This window comes from Phyllobates terribilis, unplaced genomic scaffold (genome assembly GCF_046119375.1).
Source record: "Phyllobates terribilis strain yellow unplaced genomic scaffold, ASM4611937v1 Scaffold_5__5_contigs__length_657084704, whole genome shotgun sequence".
NCBI classification, from domain to species: domain Eukaryota; kingdom Metazoa; phylum Chordata; class Amphibia; order Anura; family Dendrobatidae; genus Phyllobates; species Phyllobates terribilis.
Genome location: NW_027362765.1, coordinates 297,118,651 through 297,136,288, shown reverse-complemented (window position 1 = coordinate 297,136,288; position 17,638 = coordinate 297,118,651). Strand labels below are relative to the sequence as shown.

Sequence of the window (17,638 nt, the reverse complement as noted above, 5' to 3'; positions counted from 1 at the left end):
TGTAGGGAAGGACTGAGGGAGCAGTACTTGACATAAGCATTAGTGATGAACGAGCACTAAAATGCTCTGGTACTCATTGCTCGAGTCGAGCAAATTGTAATGCACGAGTGCTTGACCTGAGCAACGAGCCCAATGTAAGTATGGGGGAAGCTCGAGTTTTTTTCTGGCAGCCCCCTCACCCCACGGAGGTCTGCAGGGGGTCTAAAAATTGCCGAAATCGATGGGAACAGTGCACAAATGACATGGGAACAGCATGGGGAAGACCCCTGGAAGCATCTCTGACTCCCAGGTCACTGCTTTGAACAATGTTGTCAGAATTAGTGTTGAGCCACCCCCGTAGTGTTCGAGTTCGGTTCGGTTCGTCGAACACCCGTGTGTTCGCCGAACTGTTCGTCGAACTGTTCGTCGAACACCTTCGAACACCGTTAAAACCAATGGCAGGCAAACAAAAACACATAGAAACACATAGAAAACACCTTCAAAGGTGTCCAAAAGCTGACAAACTGCTCAGAAGACACAACTAACACATGGAAAAGTGACAAGTACATATAGTCATGCGAAAAGAAAAGAGGTGGAGGAGTAAAAGGAGGGGGAGACACAGATATAGGCATGTCATGCCCTTCTAAAATCCAAAAAGTGAGAAGCCGACACGGCCAGTCCGCTCCTGCCCGTGCCACCTCCGTGTCGCCGGGTTTGTGCCAGAGCCGCGATGCACCCTGACAGCCAGCCCCCCTCTCCCAATACTGGTGCCTGTCCGCTGGTGGGTCGAGCGAGCCCCCCTGTGGTGGAGGCAGCTCTAAGCTTTTTAATTTAAATTGTCTCTCTAATTTGAATGAATACACTTTAAATCCATTTACAAGGATCTATTGGAGGGCAAGTCTCATGGCAGCAGCCGCGTAATTCCAGCTCCAGTAGCGTCCACTAAAGCTGCTGCAGTTAAAAAGCTTTTATAAGGATCGAGCTCGGCTGTCCACCGCAAGGTATCCTACTGCCAGTCCCAGCCCCTATGCCTTGGGGTGCCTCCTGATGCCCTTCACTGAGTATCCCGTGGTCCCGAAGCATTTCCTTTGAAAAAATTAAGTGTCCAAACTACAGGTGGTGTAGATTGCTTAACAGCCGGGATAATTCGCTGACTAGCAGACACTGCTACTAGGCACAAAGTATTTCCTGGGCTAGATGCAGTTAAAAATTTGTAATTAGATACTCTCGTTGGATGCTGAGAAAGCATTCCATAGAGTCTCCTGGCACGCCATATATGATTCTCTTAAAAAGCTTGGGGTAGGGGTCTAGGGGACCCTTTTATAGCCAAAATCACGGCCCTGTATCGCAAAACGTCACCTAGGCTGAAGATAAATGGAACTGTAGCACCCTGAGGGCTCGGTTGCTACAGAGGTATTGCACCTCACCCAGAGGTGTGATATCTCACTCTCAGGTAAGGATGGAGTGTGGATCAGGACCCGACACCTGCATGCATTACACCACATTGCCGTGGGGCAGGGCGACCAATATGCCCCTGAGATGGGCACGACAGTCCCTGTCCCTGGCTGGAGTGGGGGGAGGGAACACTGAGGAAGGGGAACCCTGTAGTGCAGGAGCAGGGCGGAAGCAGTTCCTGGGTGCATTGAGAAGGGAGTATAAAAGGTGCGCACCATCTTAGTTCAGTGCAGAGAAGTCTGAGCAGAAGTGACAGGGAGCAGGGGCTCTGCATGAGCTCTGCTCCGGAGGCGGGCCTAGTAATAGAGGCCCAGGCCTGGAAGAGGGAGAAGGAAGGAAGAGGAGCGGAGAAGGCTCCAGGAACGAAGGGATCCCAGGGGTGCGGACGGGCGAGTCGCCACCGCACGCCCGAATCCACCTGCGTGGAGGGGTCAGGCCAAAGGGGGAGACCGGTCCCCGAAACTAGTGGAGGCAGGAAACGACCCTCAGCTAGAAACCGGAGGCTGTGACATTTTATGTGGCGCAGCCCCTCGCTACACCCGCTAGGAAGGCACCACATAGGGTCAGGGAAACTGGCGCCAAGTTTACCAAGAGGAGGCCCGAGGCAGCCGGACAGAAGGGTTGGTAAGAAAGGCCAGACAAAGGACACACAAAGGGGGTCCTGTGAAGCGCTCCAAAGTTATCTGGGAGTTTTCTGAGCCCCTCACCTGGTGAGCACAGTACGACGTGGGCAGCCGTTACCTGCAGACGTGGTCTGGATAATAAGAACTGTGAGTAAAGGCCCTGGACTGCATCACTGACTCTGTGTCGTTACTGCTGCTGCCCTGCACCATCACCCCCATCCTCCGCATACACTGCCCTGAGGCTATACTATGCTCTGCTGCACCCACAACACCAGCCTCAGCGGTCTGCCCTGCAGCGGCGGTTCACTCTGACCGCAATCCACGGGTGGCGTAGTCGGACATTTAAACATCAAAACCACATAAATAGTTCCGCCACTGGTTTGACCGCCCTGAGCCACGGAACCGGGTCGCCGCCATGGAGACTACAACCACCAGCATCCACCAAAAAGGGTCCGGCTCCGGGTGTCCCAAGGCCCAGGGGGTGCATCAGAACATTTTCATCACCTTTCACAATCACCAATGGGACAAGGCAGGGATGTCCTCTGTCCCCTCTCTTATACATCCTAGTGACGGAGCACCTGCTCTCATCAATTCGCCATAACCCCAATATTAGGTGGATTGAGGTGGGAGGCACCGAGTACAAGTGCTCTCTATTTGCTGATGATGTCCTAGTATATATCACTCAATCACATATATCCATCCATGCTGTTATGGCTGAAATAGATCACTTTGTTACATGGTCAAATTTTAAAATCAATGCAGCGAAGTCTGAGGCCCTCGATGTCTCCCTCCCCAAATCCATACAGGATTCCATCCAGTCCAACTTTCCCTTTGCCTGGCCCTCACAGGGTATCAAATACTTAGGAATTCGTATTCATAGAGACCTCTCCCATCTATGTTATCTTAATTTTGGGCCCTTTATTGAACAACTCCATACAGACCACGGTTGGCAAGTTAGAACTGTAAGATTCACTACGTGAACCACTGGTGTTTTGTGAAAAAGCACATGTACACTGTGTTCCAAATTATTATGCAAAAAGTGTTTAGGAGTGATAAGGGAAGAATTTGTTTGTTTGTCAGTTAAACTCATTGATGGTGATGTGTGTCAGGGCTCTTTATATCACTGTAAGCAATTGCAGACACCTGTGCTAATTAGTTTGGCAGGTGTGTCCAATGAAAGGCAAGACTACTTAAGAAGGCTGTCCCACATTATTAAGCAGCCTACATTTTCTGCCAAAATGGGAAAGAAAAAGGATGTGTCGGCTGCTGAGAAGCAACAAATTGTGGAGTGTTTAGGTCAAGGCATGACTACAATCAACATTGTGCGATGATCAGGATGAAGTGTCTTAGCAATCAAGAAGTATGTAGCTGATTCACAGTACACACGTGTGCATGCTGATAAGGGCAAATTGAGGACTCTTTCCTACAGGCAATTACGTCAGGTTAAAAGAGCAGCGGCAAAAAAGCCTTGTCATAGCAGCAGACAAGTCTTTGAAGCTGCTGGTGCCTCCAACGTCCCCCGAACAACAAGATGCAGGGTCCTTTAGAGGTTTGCAGCTGTGCATACGCCATCCTGTCGACCTCCTCTATCCACTTCACACAAGCAGAAACGGCTCCGGCCAAACATTACATGAAGACTGATTTCAAAACTGTTTTGTTCACGGATGAGTGCCGTGCAACGCTCGATGGTCCAGATGGATGGAGTGGAGGATGGCTGGTTGATGGACACCCCACGCAAACACGGCTACAGCGCCAACAAGGAGGAGGTGGAGTAATGTTTTGGGCTGGAATCATGGGGAGAGAGATTGTCGGCCCCTTTAGGATCCCTGAAGGGGTAAAGATGAACTCCATAATGTATGTGGAGTTTCTCAAACAGCACTTCCTGCCATGGTTCAAGATAAAGAACCGTGTATTCCACAGCAAGATCATTTTTATGCATGATAATGCACCATCTCATGCTGCACATAAAACATCTGCATCTCTGGCTGATATGGGCATAAAAGGGGACAAACTTATGGTGTGACCCCCATGCTCCCCTGACCTCTACCCCATTCAGAACCTCTGGAGCATCATCAAAAGGAGTGTCTATGATGGCGGGAGGCAGTTCACATCTAAGCAACAGCTCTGGGAGGGTATTCTGTCCTCATGCAAAACAATTGAAGCAGAAACCATCCAAAACCTGACAAATTCAATGGACGAGAGAGTTCAGAAGCTCCTTTCGAACAAGGGGTCCTATGTGAAAATGTAACATCACCTAGAATAAAGTTTTGAGTTGAAAACTGTTTGATTTCAGTTTCTAATAACCTGCTAATGCTTATAATTTCAAAAATGACCATTTTTTTGGTCTTTATTAAAATGAAAAGGTTGATCGAAAAGTTTGGGGGATCTAAGAGTGTGGCAACCCAGTAGTCAGGATTACTTCGAATTCTGACAATATAAGGGTCATGTTGCAGGTAGTGCAGCAAGAAGGCACTTATGTGTCTTGCGCATCTCGGAGCCCCAAAATTATTTTCCGGGCTAGATGCAGCTAAAAATTATTATTAATTTTAAATCTGGTGGAGCTTTGTATAGATGGCCTAATAGAATCAGTGCTGCACACTGCTACAAAGCCCAAATTATTTTCCAGCCAAGATACAGATAAACATGATTAGTAATTTTAAATCTGGTGGAGCTTATTATAGATGGCATAATAGAATCAGTGCTGCACACTGCTACAAAGCCCAAATTATTTTCCAGCCAAGATACAGATAAACATGATTAGTAATTTGAAAGCTTAAAACGGTTGGTGAGGTGATTTTAACCAATCATCAAGCTTTTACTCTCCCCAGGATGACACAGTCGTTTCGGATCCATGATTTGTTCATCTTTATGAACGTGAGTCTGTCTACATTATCAGTGGAGAGCCGCGTGCGCTTATCTGTCAGCTCACCACCACCAGCACTGAACACACGTTCAGACAGAACGCTGGCTGCGGGGCATGACAAGATCTCCAAGGCGTAAGTGGCTAGCTCCGGCCATTTATCCAGATTGGAAGCCCAAAAAGAGCAAGGGTCCAGTGACACAGTCATGGCTTCAATGTTTACTTGGAGATACTCCTGTACCATCGTCTCTAGGCGTTGACTATGTGTCAGACTTCTTGTCTCCTGTGGCCTTGCAAAGGATGGGCTAAAAACGTGGTGAAATGATTCCGCAAAATTGATGTTACCAGCAGATACTGTGGTTCTGTTACGGTTTGCGTGCTGAACACTCGACTGTCCCACGGTTGGCAAGTTGGAACTGTGAGATTCACTACGTGCACCACTGGTGTTTTGTGGAAAAGCACATGTAAGATTCTGCAACAGTCTCTGCTGATACTCCTGCATGCGTGCATCCCTTTCTATGGCAGGAATAATTTCTGCAAATTTACTTTTGTACCGGGGATCTAACAGTGTGGCAACCCAGTAGTCAGGATTATTTCTAATTCTCACAATTCGAGGGTCATGTTGCAGGTAGTGCAGCAAGAAGGCACTCATGTGTGTTGCGCATCCAAGAGCACCAAGTCCCTGTTGTGTTGGTGGCGAGGTAACAATCATGCTTCCTTCCTCTGTCCTCTCCCCCCAACCTCGCACAACAGAAATGTGATCAAGGTCTCCCTCATCTGATGAGTCTTCCATCAGTTCGTCCTCCACTTCTTCCTGGGCTCCTGCACCTTCCTCACTAGTTTGGCTGCTACCATGCGCCCTGGTAAAACCATCTCCCCCACCCTCACATTCCTGCCGCCTTGGTGCTGCCGACCGTCTGGACCTTGCAGATGTTAGCCCTTCCGCATACAACTCCTCCTCCTCTACTTCCTCCACCTCCTCTTGTGCCACCACCTGACTCCGAATTCTGTTTAACATGTGCTCCAGCATGTAAATCACCGGAATAGTCATGCTGATAATGGCATCGTCAGCACTAAACATCTTCGTCGCCATTTCAAAACTGTGCAGAAGGGTGCATAGGTCCCTGATCTGAGACCACTCCTCCAGCGCGATTTGCCCCACCTCTAGATCTCGTTGGCCCAGGCTATACGTCAGAACGTATTGCACCAGGGCTTGTCGGTGCTGCCACAGTCGCTGCAACATGTGCAGAGTTGAATTCCACCGGGTAGGCACATCGCATTTTAGCCGGTGAAGTGGCAGGCCCAACAACTTCTGTAGAGATGTAAGTCGCTGAGCTGCGGGATGCGAACGGCGGAAGTGAGCACACAGCGACCGTGCCCTCTGCAGAAGGCCATCTAGTCCGGGATAGTGGGCCAAAAATTGCTGGACAACCAGGTTCAACACGTGAGCCATACAAGGCACGTGTGTGACATTGCCCCGGCGAAGGGCCGCACCCAGGTTTGCAGCATTGTCTCACACGGCCTTCCCTGGTTTCAGGTCCAGTGGAGACAACCATTCATGAAATTGGTTCTCCAGAGCTGACCACAACTCCTCAGCTGTGTGACTCACATCTCCCAGACATTTCAAAGTAAAAACCGCCTGATGACGTTGAGCCCTACTGCCAGCATAGTAAGGAGGTGTGCAGGATCCCTTCTGCGCAGTTAGAAAGCTTGTGGCATGACCAGACAGGCTTTCGGTGCAGGTGGAGGACCGAGAGGAGGTTGAGGAGGCAGAAGCAGTGGAGGAACTTTGAGATAAAGAGGACTGACGCACAACTCGTGGGGACGGCAAGACTTGGACAGCAGCCCCTTGTCCTGCTGTCACCATAGTTACCCAGTGCCCAGTCAGCGACATGTAACGCCCCTGTCCATGCCTACTCGTCCAAGTGTCTGTGGTGAAATGCACCCTGTCACACACAGAGTTTCTCAAAGAAGCGGTGATGTTGTGTGCGACATGCTGGTGGAGCGCAGGCACACCTTTCTTTGAGAAGTAGTGCCGACTGGGCATCTGGTACTGGGGCACTGCAACGGACATAAGGTCTCGAAAATCCTCTGTGTCCGCCAGGCGGAAAGGCAGCATTTCTGTAGCCAAGAGCTTGCAGATGGTGAAATTCAATCTCTTAGCTTTCTCATGGCTAGGAGGAAATGGTCTTTTACTTGTCCACATCTGAGGGACAGAGGGATGGCTATTGTGCTTAGACGGGGTTGATAAGGGTGTCCCCGGCAAACTGCCGGTCTGTGAGGAAGATGCAGGCGGACATGTTAGGTTGCCTTGATCCAAAGGTGGTGCTATCGATGTCGGACAGCGCTCAACACCAGCTGGTGTTACCACCTCCAAAGAAAATGATGACCTGCCAACCACGCTGGCTGTTGCGGGTAAAGAGGTGGCAGGTCTGTGCCCCAAAACAGGTGTGACTGCTGTCCCCCCAGTCACAGAGGATGAAGAGGCCGCGGATGCACAAGATATGGCAGACGGTGGTTGGCCCGGCCAGCTAGGCCGCATTGTAGCACAGTGAGCTTCCCACTGCAACTTATGCTTCATGTCCATGTGCCGGTTCATGCATGAAGTACTCAAACTATGTATTTTTTGGCCTCTACTTAGCTTTTGCTGACAAATGTTACAGATAACACGAGTTGGGTCATCTTTATCGATCTGAAAAAATGCCCAGGCTATGCAAGGCTTAGCACCCATGCGACCTGAAGAGCCACCACAACTTGTGGTGAGAGGCAGAGTTGTGTTTGAGGATGCAGTTGTTGACGTGCTTCCAGTACTACGTCTCTGTCCAGGAAGGCGCAACCTGACCACGTCGTCACTAGCATCCTCCTCCACCTCCTCTGCTGACCTCATCTCTTGGCTGACTGTGGGTTGACAGTAAGTGGGATCTCCAACCTCATCATCATCACCCTGTGCGTTATCACACCCGTCGTCCTCAGAGCCAACCTGTTCCTGCCCTGACAAAAAACTAAAGTTGTCGCTGCAATCAGGTATTTGAGTCTCATCATCGTCTTCCTCATTGTCTCCACCAACAGGAGTTACAGTTTGGGAATGAGGGTCTACATTATGGTCAGAACCTTCTGCGTCTGGTCCTGGATCCGACTCATAAAGATTCTGGGCATCAGTGCAGATCATTTCCTCGTCTGGATTCACAGAAGCGCTGGAGTCGACCTCTGATTCCCAGGCTATAGTATGAGTAAACAGCTCTGCAGACTCAACCATCTGTTCTACCTCATACTCAGACGGGCAGCTGGAGATTTGGGAGCTGTGAGGAAGCAAGTGCGATTGGGGTGACACCTTTGAGGACTGGAGTATTTGTGATGTTGAAGTTGATGTGGAGGAGAGCCCACTTATAGGAACACTTGATATCCGTTGAAGCACCTGCTGTTTTTGTGCCTCATCTGGAATTTGTAGCAATTGGCGTGGCCGTAAGAAAGACATTTTAGTTTGGCTGGAAGATGGTCTTTCTTCTGCAGATGTTACTGTTGCTTTAACACCTACCCCACGGACACAACCTTTTTTCCCCTTCCCAACACGCCTATTCCCCTTTCCACCAGCAGCAGGCCTTTTTCCACTCATTTTGGTGGTTAACTAATTCACAACTCTGGAGTTGTTTGCACAAAAAAACAATGGATGGGAACCGAGCAGAGCTGAGTGGCCAAACTGTGGTATTAGGCCAAAACTATTGGCTGGGTTAGATGCAGAAAAAAATTATATTCAATTTGCAACCTGATGGAGGTCAGTATAGATGGACTAATAGAACAAGTCCCACACACAGCTAGAAGCCCAAATATTTTTTTACAGAGGTAGATGCAGAAAAAAATTATATTCAGTTTGCAACCTGATGGAGGTCAGTATAGATGGACTAATAGAACAAGTCCTACACACAGCTAGAAGCCCAAATATTTTTTCAGAGGTAGATGCAGAAAAAAATTATATTCAGTTTGCAACCTGATGGAGGTCAGTATAGATGGACTAATAGAACAAGTCCCACACACTGCTAGAAGGCCAAATATTTTTTCAGAGCTAGATGCAGAAAAAAATTATATTCAGTTTGCAACCTGATGGAGGTCAGTATAGATGGACTAATAGAACAAGTCCCACACACTGCTAGAAGGCCAAATATTTTTTCAGAGCTAGATGCAGAAAAAAATTATATTCAGTTTGCAACCTGATGGAGGTCAGTATAGATGGACTAATAGAACAAGTCCCACACACAGCTAGAAGCCCAAATATTTTTTCAGAGGTAGATGCAGAAAAAAAATATATTCAGTTTGCAACCTGATGGAGGTCAGTATAGATGGACTAATAGAGAAAGTCCCACACACTGCTAGAAGGCCAGATATTTTTTCAGAGCTAGATGCAGACAAATATTATTTTTAATTTGCAACCTGATGGAGGTCAGTATAGATGGACTAATAGAGAAAGTCCCACACACTGCTAGAAGGCCAAATATTTTTTTCAGAGCTAGATGCAGATAAAAATTATTTTTAATTTGCAACCTGATGGAGGTCAGCATAGATGGACTAATAGAGAAAGTCCCACACACGGCTAGAAGGCCAAATATTTTTTCAGAGCTAGATGCAGAAAAAAATTATATTCAGTTTGCAACCTGATGGAGGTCAGTATAGATGGACTAATAGAACAAGTCCCACACACAGCTAGAAGCCCAAATATTTTTTCAGAGGTAGATGCAGATAAAAATTATTTTTAATTTGCAACCTGATGGAGGTCAGTATAGATGGACTTATAGAACAAGTCCCACACACTGCTAGAAGGCCAAATATTTTTTCAGCGCTAGATGCAGAAAAAAAATATATTCAGTTTGCAACCTGATGGAGGTCAGTATAGATGGACTAATAGAGAAAGTCCCACACACTGCTAGAAGGCCAAATATTTTTTCAGAGCTAGATGCAGACAAAAAATTATTTTTAATTTGCAACCTGATGGAGGTCAGTATAGATGGATTTATAGAGAAAGTCCCACACACTGCTAGAAGGCCAAATATTTTTTCAGAGCTAGATGCAGATAAAAATTATTTTTAATTTGCAACCTGATGGAGGTCAGTATAGATGGACAAATAGAGAAAGTCCCACACACTGCTAGAAGGCCAAATATTTTTTCAGAGCTTGATGCAGATAAAAATTATTTTTAATTTGCAACCTGATGGAGGTCAGTATAGATGGACTAATAGAGAAAGTCCCACACACTGCTAGAAGGCCAAATATTTTTTCAGAGCTAGATGCAGAAAAAAATTATATTCAGTTTGCAACCTGATGGAGGTCAGTATAGATGGACTAATAGAACAAGTCCCACACACAGCTAGAAGCCCAAATATTTTTTCAGATGTAGATGCAGATAAAAATTATTTTTAATTTGCAACCTGATGGAGGTCAGTATAGATGGACTAATAGAGAAAGTCCCACACACTGCTAGAAGGCCAAATATTTTTTCAGAGCTAGATGCAGGCAAAAAATTATTTTGAATTTGCAACGTGATGGAGGTCAGTATAGATGGACTAATAGAACAAGTCCCACACACTGCTAGAAGCCCAAATATTTTTTCAGAGCTAGATGCAGAAAAAAATTATATTCAGTTTGCAACCTGATGGAGGTCAGTATAGATGGACTAATAGAACAAGTCCCACACTGCTAGAAGCCCAAATATTTTTTCAGAGCTAGATGCAGAAAAAAATTATATTCAATTTGCAACCTGATGGAGGTCAGTATGCATGGACTAATAGAATGATGCTATGCCCAAAAGATTTTACTTCACTAGGTGCAGTAAAAAAATTGGTATTCTATACACAGGTGGTATATCTTGCAACACAGATAGGCTACTCCACTGACTAACACAAACTGCAATAGGCCAAAAAGGATTCGCTTTTCTAGATTCAGCCAAATGCTGTGAAAAAAACTTGCACAGCTCTGGCACAGACCTGCCTGGCAAAAACTAATAGGAACTGATGTAACCTAGTCCTGAAAAGGACTGCAATTATAATTAGTCTTTACTCTCAACCTATCTATTTAAGAGCACAGACCTGCCTGATAAAAGTCGTAGGAAATGCTGTAACCTAGTCCAAGGACATGTGAAATACACTGCCAATGACACACGCCCTTGCTTGTGTGAAAAAAAGCAGTTTGCTCCGTGTGTGCGCTGCTGATAGGCTGACAGATTGCACCTCCCCACTGTAAATGCGGGAAAGAGAAAAAAAAATGGAGATCTTCATTATTCCTGCAGAGATCCATCCCCTGCCCCTCCCCCCGCCCCGCTGTACACTCAAACTGCATATTAACATTAATTTTCATCATTACTGAGAAAAAATCCAGTTATGATTTTGGTGCACGAACAGTTATCTAACATAACCTCGAACAGCCGAATTTTTCTCAAATCATTCGTGTTCGCCGAACGGCTCGAACACCGCCCAAAACAGCTCGAATTTGAGATTGGCAAACAGTTCGAGTCGAACAACGCTCATCTCTAGTCAGAATGTTATGCCACTTTTATGGGCTCACAATAAAACCTACAAAAACAAAACCAAAATGGATTTTCCTGGGAAAAATGTTAAGGAACATCCTTTCCAGGGTAATGACTTATGTATAAGGCAAAATAAATTACCAAAAACAAAAATGATCCTCCACACCTAGGGCTATGTTCACACGTAGTGTTTTTGATGCGTTTTTGCACTTTTGCATTGCTTTCAATGGTGAAAAAAACATTTACTAGTAAATGTCATTTTAACATTTTACTACCTTATTTTAACATATGGTGTGTGAGACATGATCAGACAAATCCTTTTTAATTAATGAAGGAGGGACTCTGAAGGTCACAAATTCTATTTTTATATGGTCATCAGGCGGATATTACTATTCTTAAAGGGCCAGCAGTCAGCCCTCACTATTGTTAGCGGGCCATCAGCCGGCTATGCTTTGTTGTTCCCATTATTAAAGAGTGGGTCTCCTATACTGTTATTGGTACTCCTTCAGCATCTTCTTAAAATTATCCCTCATTGTGATAGTACCCCGCGCATCAGTGCCTGTGTGATGGGAGGGCTTGAGAAAACTCTCCCAGACCTTTGACAGTGTTCCCATGCCTCTGCTGGATCGTATTCATGTCTCTCTTGCTTGTACTCCTTGGTTGTCCAAGGAACTGTGACCTCTGCCGCCAGCATTTTCAAATGGGAATTTTTTTAATAATTCCACAAGGGCCTTCTGGTACTGTACCATTTTACTAGACCTGTCCGCCGAGTGAATGAGAGATAGAAATTTCTCCTTGTAGCATGGGTCTAGAAGTGTCACTAACCAGTAATATTGGACAATGCGAGGGTCACGGGAAAAGCAGAATAACATAAAGTCAGCCATGTGTGCCAGACTGCTAACAGGCAAGACTTCCGTGTCCTCACCAAGAGGACGACTGACCATGCTCTCCTCCTCATCCTCCTCCTTCTCCTCAGGCCATCCACGCTGAACACACAATATGACAGTTGTGTGGGTAGTACCGTCTATAGCGCAGGAAACTAGCTCCTGTTCTTCCTCCTCCTCTTCCATGCCTCCTCTTTAATTGTGAGCAGCGATCATTTAAGAAGACAGAGAAGTGTGATGGTGACGCTAATTATAGCGTCATCGCCGCTCACCATCTTGGTAGAGGCCTCAAAGTTTTGGAGGACGGCACAGATGTCTGACATCCATGCCCACTCCTGAAGTCTTATGTGCGGAGGCTGACCTGAATACCGACGTACATTTTAAAGCTGGTACTTAACAACTGCCCTGTGGTGCTCACAAATCCTTTCCAACATATGCAACGTTGAGTTCCAACGCGTGGGGACATTGCACACCAGTTGGGGAGCTGGAAGCTGCAAACACTGCTGAAGCACGACAAGGGCGGCGGAAGCTGGAGCTGACTTTCTAAAATGGGCACACACGAGGCCTACTTTGACAAGAAGATCCGGCAGATCCGGGTAGGTTTTGAGAAACTGCTGAACCACTAGGTTGAGCACATAGTCCAGGCATGGTATGTGTGTGAGCTCGCCTCGCTTCAGAGCCGCCACCAGGTTTCGGCCATTGTCACACACGACCATGTCAGCGGTGACAGCCACAGATCTGCCTGCTCTTTTAGAGCTGTCACCAACTCTTTACCGATGTGCGGTTTGTCACCTAAGCATATTAGCTTCAGCAAAGCTTGTTGCCACTTGGCCGAGGCAGTGCAGCAGTGCTTCCGACTGATGTGGTCATTTCGAAGATGGAGGTTGGAAAGGAGGCGCAAGAGCTGTAGAATGTGGGGGCAACCCTGATTGACCCAGGGCCCGCAATCTTCGGCATCTGGAAGACTGGGTCCCGGCTTCCACTATATTAACCCAGTGTGCCGTCAGCGAGATGTACCATCCCTGCCCACAAGCACTTGTCCACGTGTCCGTGGTTAGATGGATCTTCCAAGTAACTGCGTTGTTGAGGCCACGGCTAATGTTCTGGGATAACGTGCTTGTGCAATGCAGGGACGGCACACCGGGTGAAATAGTGGCGGCTAGGGACCGAGTACCGACGGACGGCCACCGCCATCAGGTTGCGGAAAGCTTCCGTCTCCACAAGCCTAAAAGGCAACATTTTGAGCGCAAGCATTCGCAAAATGTGTGAGTTTAGCAGTGTGGCCTGTGGGGCGTTGGCTGCGTATTTGCGCTTGTGCTCCAAGGACTGGGGTAGGGACACTGAATGCTGCACTGGGACAAGGACGTGGACGCTGATGGTGGTAGTTGCGAGTGTGCAATGACAGGTGCAGGGCGTGAGGCATCTTTGCATGCGCCATGGACAAAGAATTGGCATGCACGCACAACAGCAGAACAAGCAGTGGTGTCACCCACAGACACTGTTTTTGGACTTTGGCGTTCAGCCCACCTATTCGGGTGCTTTGCTATCATGTTCCTGATCATGCTGGTGGTGGTCAGACTGCTAGTTTTGCTACCCCTGCTGATGCTGGCCTGGCAGATGGTGCAAATGACCTTTTTGTGGTTATCTGCAGAGTCTTTAAAAAAGAACCAGACTCAGGAAGACCTAACAGTTGTACTGGCAACTTCCGTCGTGTTCGTGTTTCGGGGAATGGTTGCCCACCTTGTGTCTGTGGCCACCAAACTGCTTGTTCCTGCGTGTTGTGGTGCTACGCCTCCCTCCCCCTGTGTGCTGGTGTTCTCGCTCTGCATGTCACCCTGCCAGGTTGGGTCAGTGACTTCATCGTCCACCACCTCGTTTTCCACTTCTGCACCATGATCCTACTCCTGACTTTCTGGCAATTGCGTCTTATCATCATCCACCTCTTGTGACAGTAATTGCACTTTCCCACTGTCTCCTTTGTGTGACCGTGGCTGCTCATATATTTGGGCATCGCTCTATGCGATCTCCTCTTGCCCTGCTTGAAACTGGCCGGGCGAAAGGCTAGAAGAATCTATAAATGGAAAAGTGAACAGCTCTTCAGAGTGTTCAAGTGTGGGATCAGTTGTCTCCAGGCACTCGGTATGGTGGGAGGAAGGAGGATCAGGGTGAGGAATATGTGGTCCAGACTCATGGCTAATAACACTTGACTGTGTGGAAGACAGGGTGGTGGTGGTGGCAAAGTGACTGGAAGCATTATCTGCTATCCAACCAACAACCTTTTGACACTGCTCTGGGTTCAATAGTGGTTTGCTAGTGTCCCCTAGTAATTGGGACAGGAAGGTCGGGCGACAAGATGTGGGTGTTTGTTGTGGCACAATTTCAGCTTGCCCACGGTCTCGGCCTCGACCTTTGCATGCACCTTCACCATCACGTCCACTTCCCCGTCCCTTGCCACGCGCTTTGCCCATTTTAAATGGAGGATAATATTTTGCACAGTCGCTAAAAATGGCTGGATTTGTACCGCAGTTATATGTGATGCATCTGTCAGACGCCTACAGTTTTAACTAGCGGGCTTGTAGTTTCCTATTATTCACAGCGACCACGTGTGAATAGCTTCACTGACACACTACTACAAACTCTAAATGGAGGACAATATTTTCCATGTTCACTGCAAACTTCTGGATTTTTATCGCTGTAATATGAGATCACGTCTGATGATGGAAAAGATCTGGCTTGACCTGGCTACTTTGAATAAGAACACACAGTTTGAAACGCGTCAGATAGCATGCTGTTTAGAGCATTTTTTAACATGTACTCTTTTTAATCATATTTAAATAAATTTCAAGTTTTTAATTAATTCCCTGGATTTTGTGCTGGATAGATCTCTCTTTCCTGCCGTTGATCCACCCTGCTGCCAATGCAGGCTCACAATCCCTGCACTACCTAAGGAATACCACTTCATATGGTGAGCTGGATGAACCTTTTCATTTTTATATAGGAAAAGATCTGGCTGTATTCTGTAGTGCTAACAAGCAAATGGAGTAGTAAAATGTTGGATACTATTACTTTTTTAGAAAATAATCAGGATTAAGATAAAAAAAAAATTAGCCATGGCCCCTGATATCTGGGGCTATGTCTACGGATATCTGTAACAGCAGGAGCAAACCGAATGTGCAATGGACACTATTGTGCTGTATAGTGTTCACAAATTTCTCTGCTTGTTTAACTCCTGCTATCACCACTGAATATATGCAGCTGGATTAGTCCTCAGAAGGACTGTTAGTTCAGATGTATATATATACATTCCTGGAGTACCTATATCTAACTATTACACAGCCAATTCTGTCCCTCACACAGCAACACCTCTCCCTACTCTGCCTGTCTGAAGGTTAAAATTTGACGAGCCTAGGGTCACCAGGTCTTCTATAGCCCTGATGACGGCCAGCCAATCACTGTAATGCCACAACCAAGATGGCTACGGCATTACAGTGAGTGGCAGACAATCCCTGCATGTTCATTGGCTCTCTAAAGAGCGCCAAACATGTAGGGCGGGTACCTGAGCTCCCGCCCGAACATCCTGGAAATACTAGCTGAGCATCTCGAGCAGTAAGATGCTCGGGCGAGTACCGAGCAGTGCGAGCACGCTCGCTCATCACTAATAAGCATTAAAAAAAAACACTAAATTAAGATGTCAAGTTATATTCCTCCTCCATCTGACTCTGTTCAAGGTATAACACAGCATATCTGATTCACTGCACATGTCATAACAGTCTAATTGGTAGGGGTCTGACACCAATAGTGGTCCACATTCCCACCATAGAGATGATCTTGCTCACGCAACTATTTCTGTGTCTCCAGTTCAAGGCACTGGAGAAGAACCAGCGCACCATGTGTAGCGATCTTTCTAACACTGATTTGGCTTCAGGCTCCTTATTTTTGAGATTGGTTGAGCTCCCATCAAAGTCCTATTACTATTTATGAACCCAAATTACTCGAAAAGTCATTGATAGGGAATTTAGATTGTGAGCTACAATAGGGAGAGTGGTGCTGTGCTGATGCCTCTAAAGTGCTGTGTAAATTAATAGAGCTATATAAGCAATAAATATATTAAATAAATTATGGTAAAAGAAACAATAAAAAGGGAAACTGATATCTATTGGTTTATATACAAAAAGTAAAGCATAAATATCTGTATTTCCCTTCTTACCTTTAAAGATTCTGGAAAGTTACGAGTCAGTAATCTTCTGAGAGCGGCAAGCTTTGTGGAACATGTCAGGACTAACATTCTAAACATGGGGGAAAAATTAATAAATCATTAAAATTTAAAAACAAAAATATTCTAAGGGACAGATTACAGAAGGCAATCAAATTACAAGTATAACGTATATAAGCACTGTTCACGATAAGTTTCATACTAGAAAATGCATCACGTGTGTAATAAAATGTTCTGCTTCTTGTTCAGAGCTGATTTTCTGCTTGTAACCTTGGTTAAAGTACAGGGTTTTCCCTGGTCTGGCAAAACTTCTGTGTAAATGAGTGTGAATGGTTCTCAGAACATATGCTTCTTATTGGCCACCTAATGTTCTGTTTCCATCTTTCAAGTTTTTCCACTTGAGAACCATGTACTAAAACTAAGAAAAATGCTCAAAACAATATGAGCCAACATGTAATATGACAGTTTTATTGTGACCTGCAAAATAAAATATTATCTTTCTTGAAATTACACAAGGTTTTTTTTGTATATCTAAGTGGTATTTGTGAGACCAATTTGTATGGTGTCACAAAACAATACTGATTGTGGGAAGTTATGTACAGACTGTCAAAACAACAATTTCATAAAGTAGGTTATTAACATAAAAAAGCTATATAATATTCACATAAGCACAACCAGAGAAGTAATATCCGCTACTGATTCAAAATTAGTAGAACATTGACATACAAAAAGTCTAAGTGCTGAAACACCACTAAATATGTACACCTCTGTTTGAAACATTAGTAATCCAACAACATATATACCAGCCACGTTACGCACAGGCATAGACACATACCTGGTACCAGAAATTACTTTGTAAAAGACGGGGGGACTATTATGACTGATAAGACAACTGGACCATGTAAAATGGCATAAGAATGAGAACAACATAAGTCTTAATAGCATCCAGATTCTTTTAATACTCCAAGACTCCAAGGAAAAGAAAAAGTTCTGCCAAGGTACACAAATCATCTTGATGCAATGTGTGTTGTTCTGAGCATTTTCCATGCCAACCAAAATAACAGTGGTGCTTGGAAGTTTGTGAACCTTTGACAATTTTCTATATTTATATAT

The 17,638-nt window shown here is 45.8% G+C and overlaps 1 protein-coding gene across 2 annotated transcripts in view; it reads right to left on the bottom strand.

The window, feature by feature from the left end:
- Positions 1 to 17,638, bottom strand: part of LOC141273040 (glycine N-acyltransferase-like) — a 207,368-nt gene that overhangs the window by 149,003 nt on the left and 40,727 nt on the right. For both annotated transcript variants that reach the window (XM_073684365.1, XM_073684366.1), the window contains exon 2: positions 16,520 to 16,598. In XM_073684365.1, the coding sequence (XP_073540466.1) occupies positions 16,520 to 16,598 (79 nt within the window). The remainder of the gene's footprint in view (positions 1 to 16,519; positions 16,599 to 17,638) is intronic.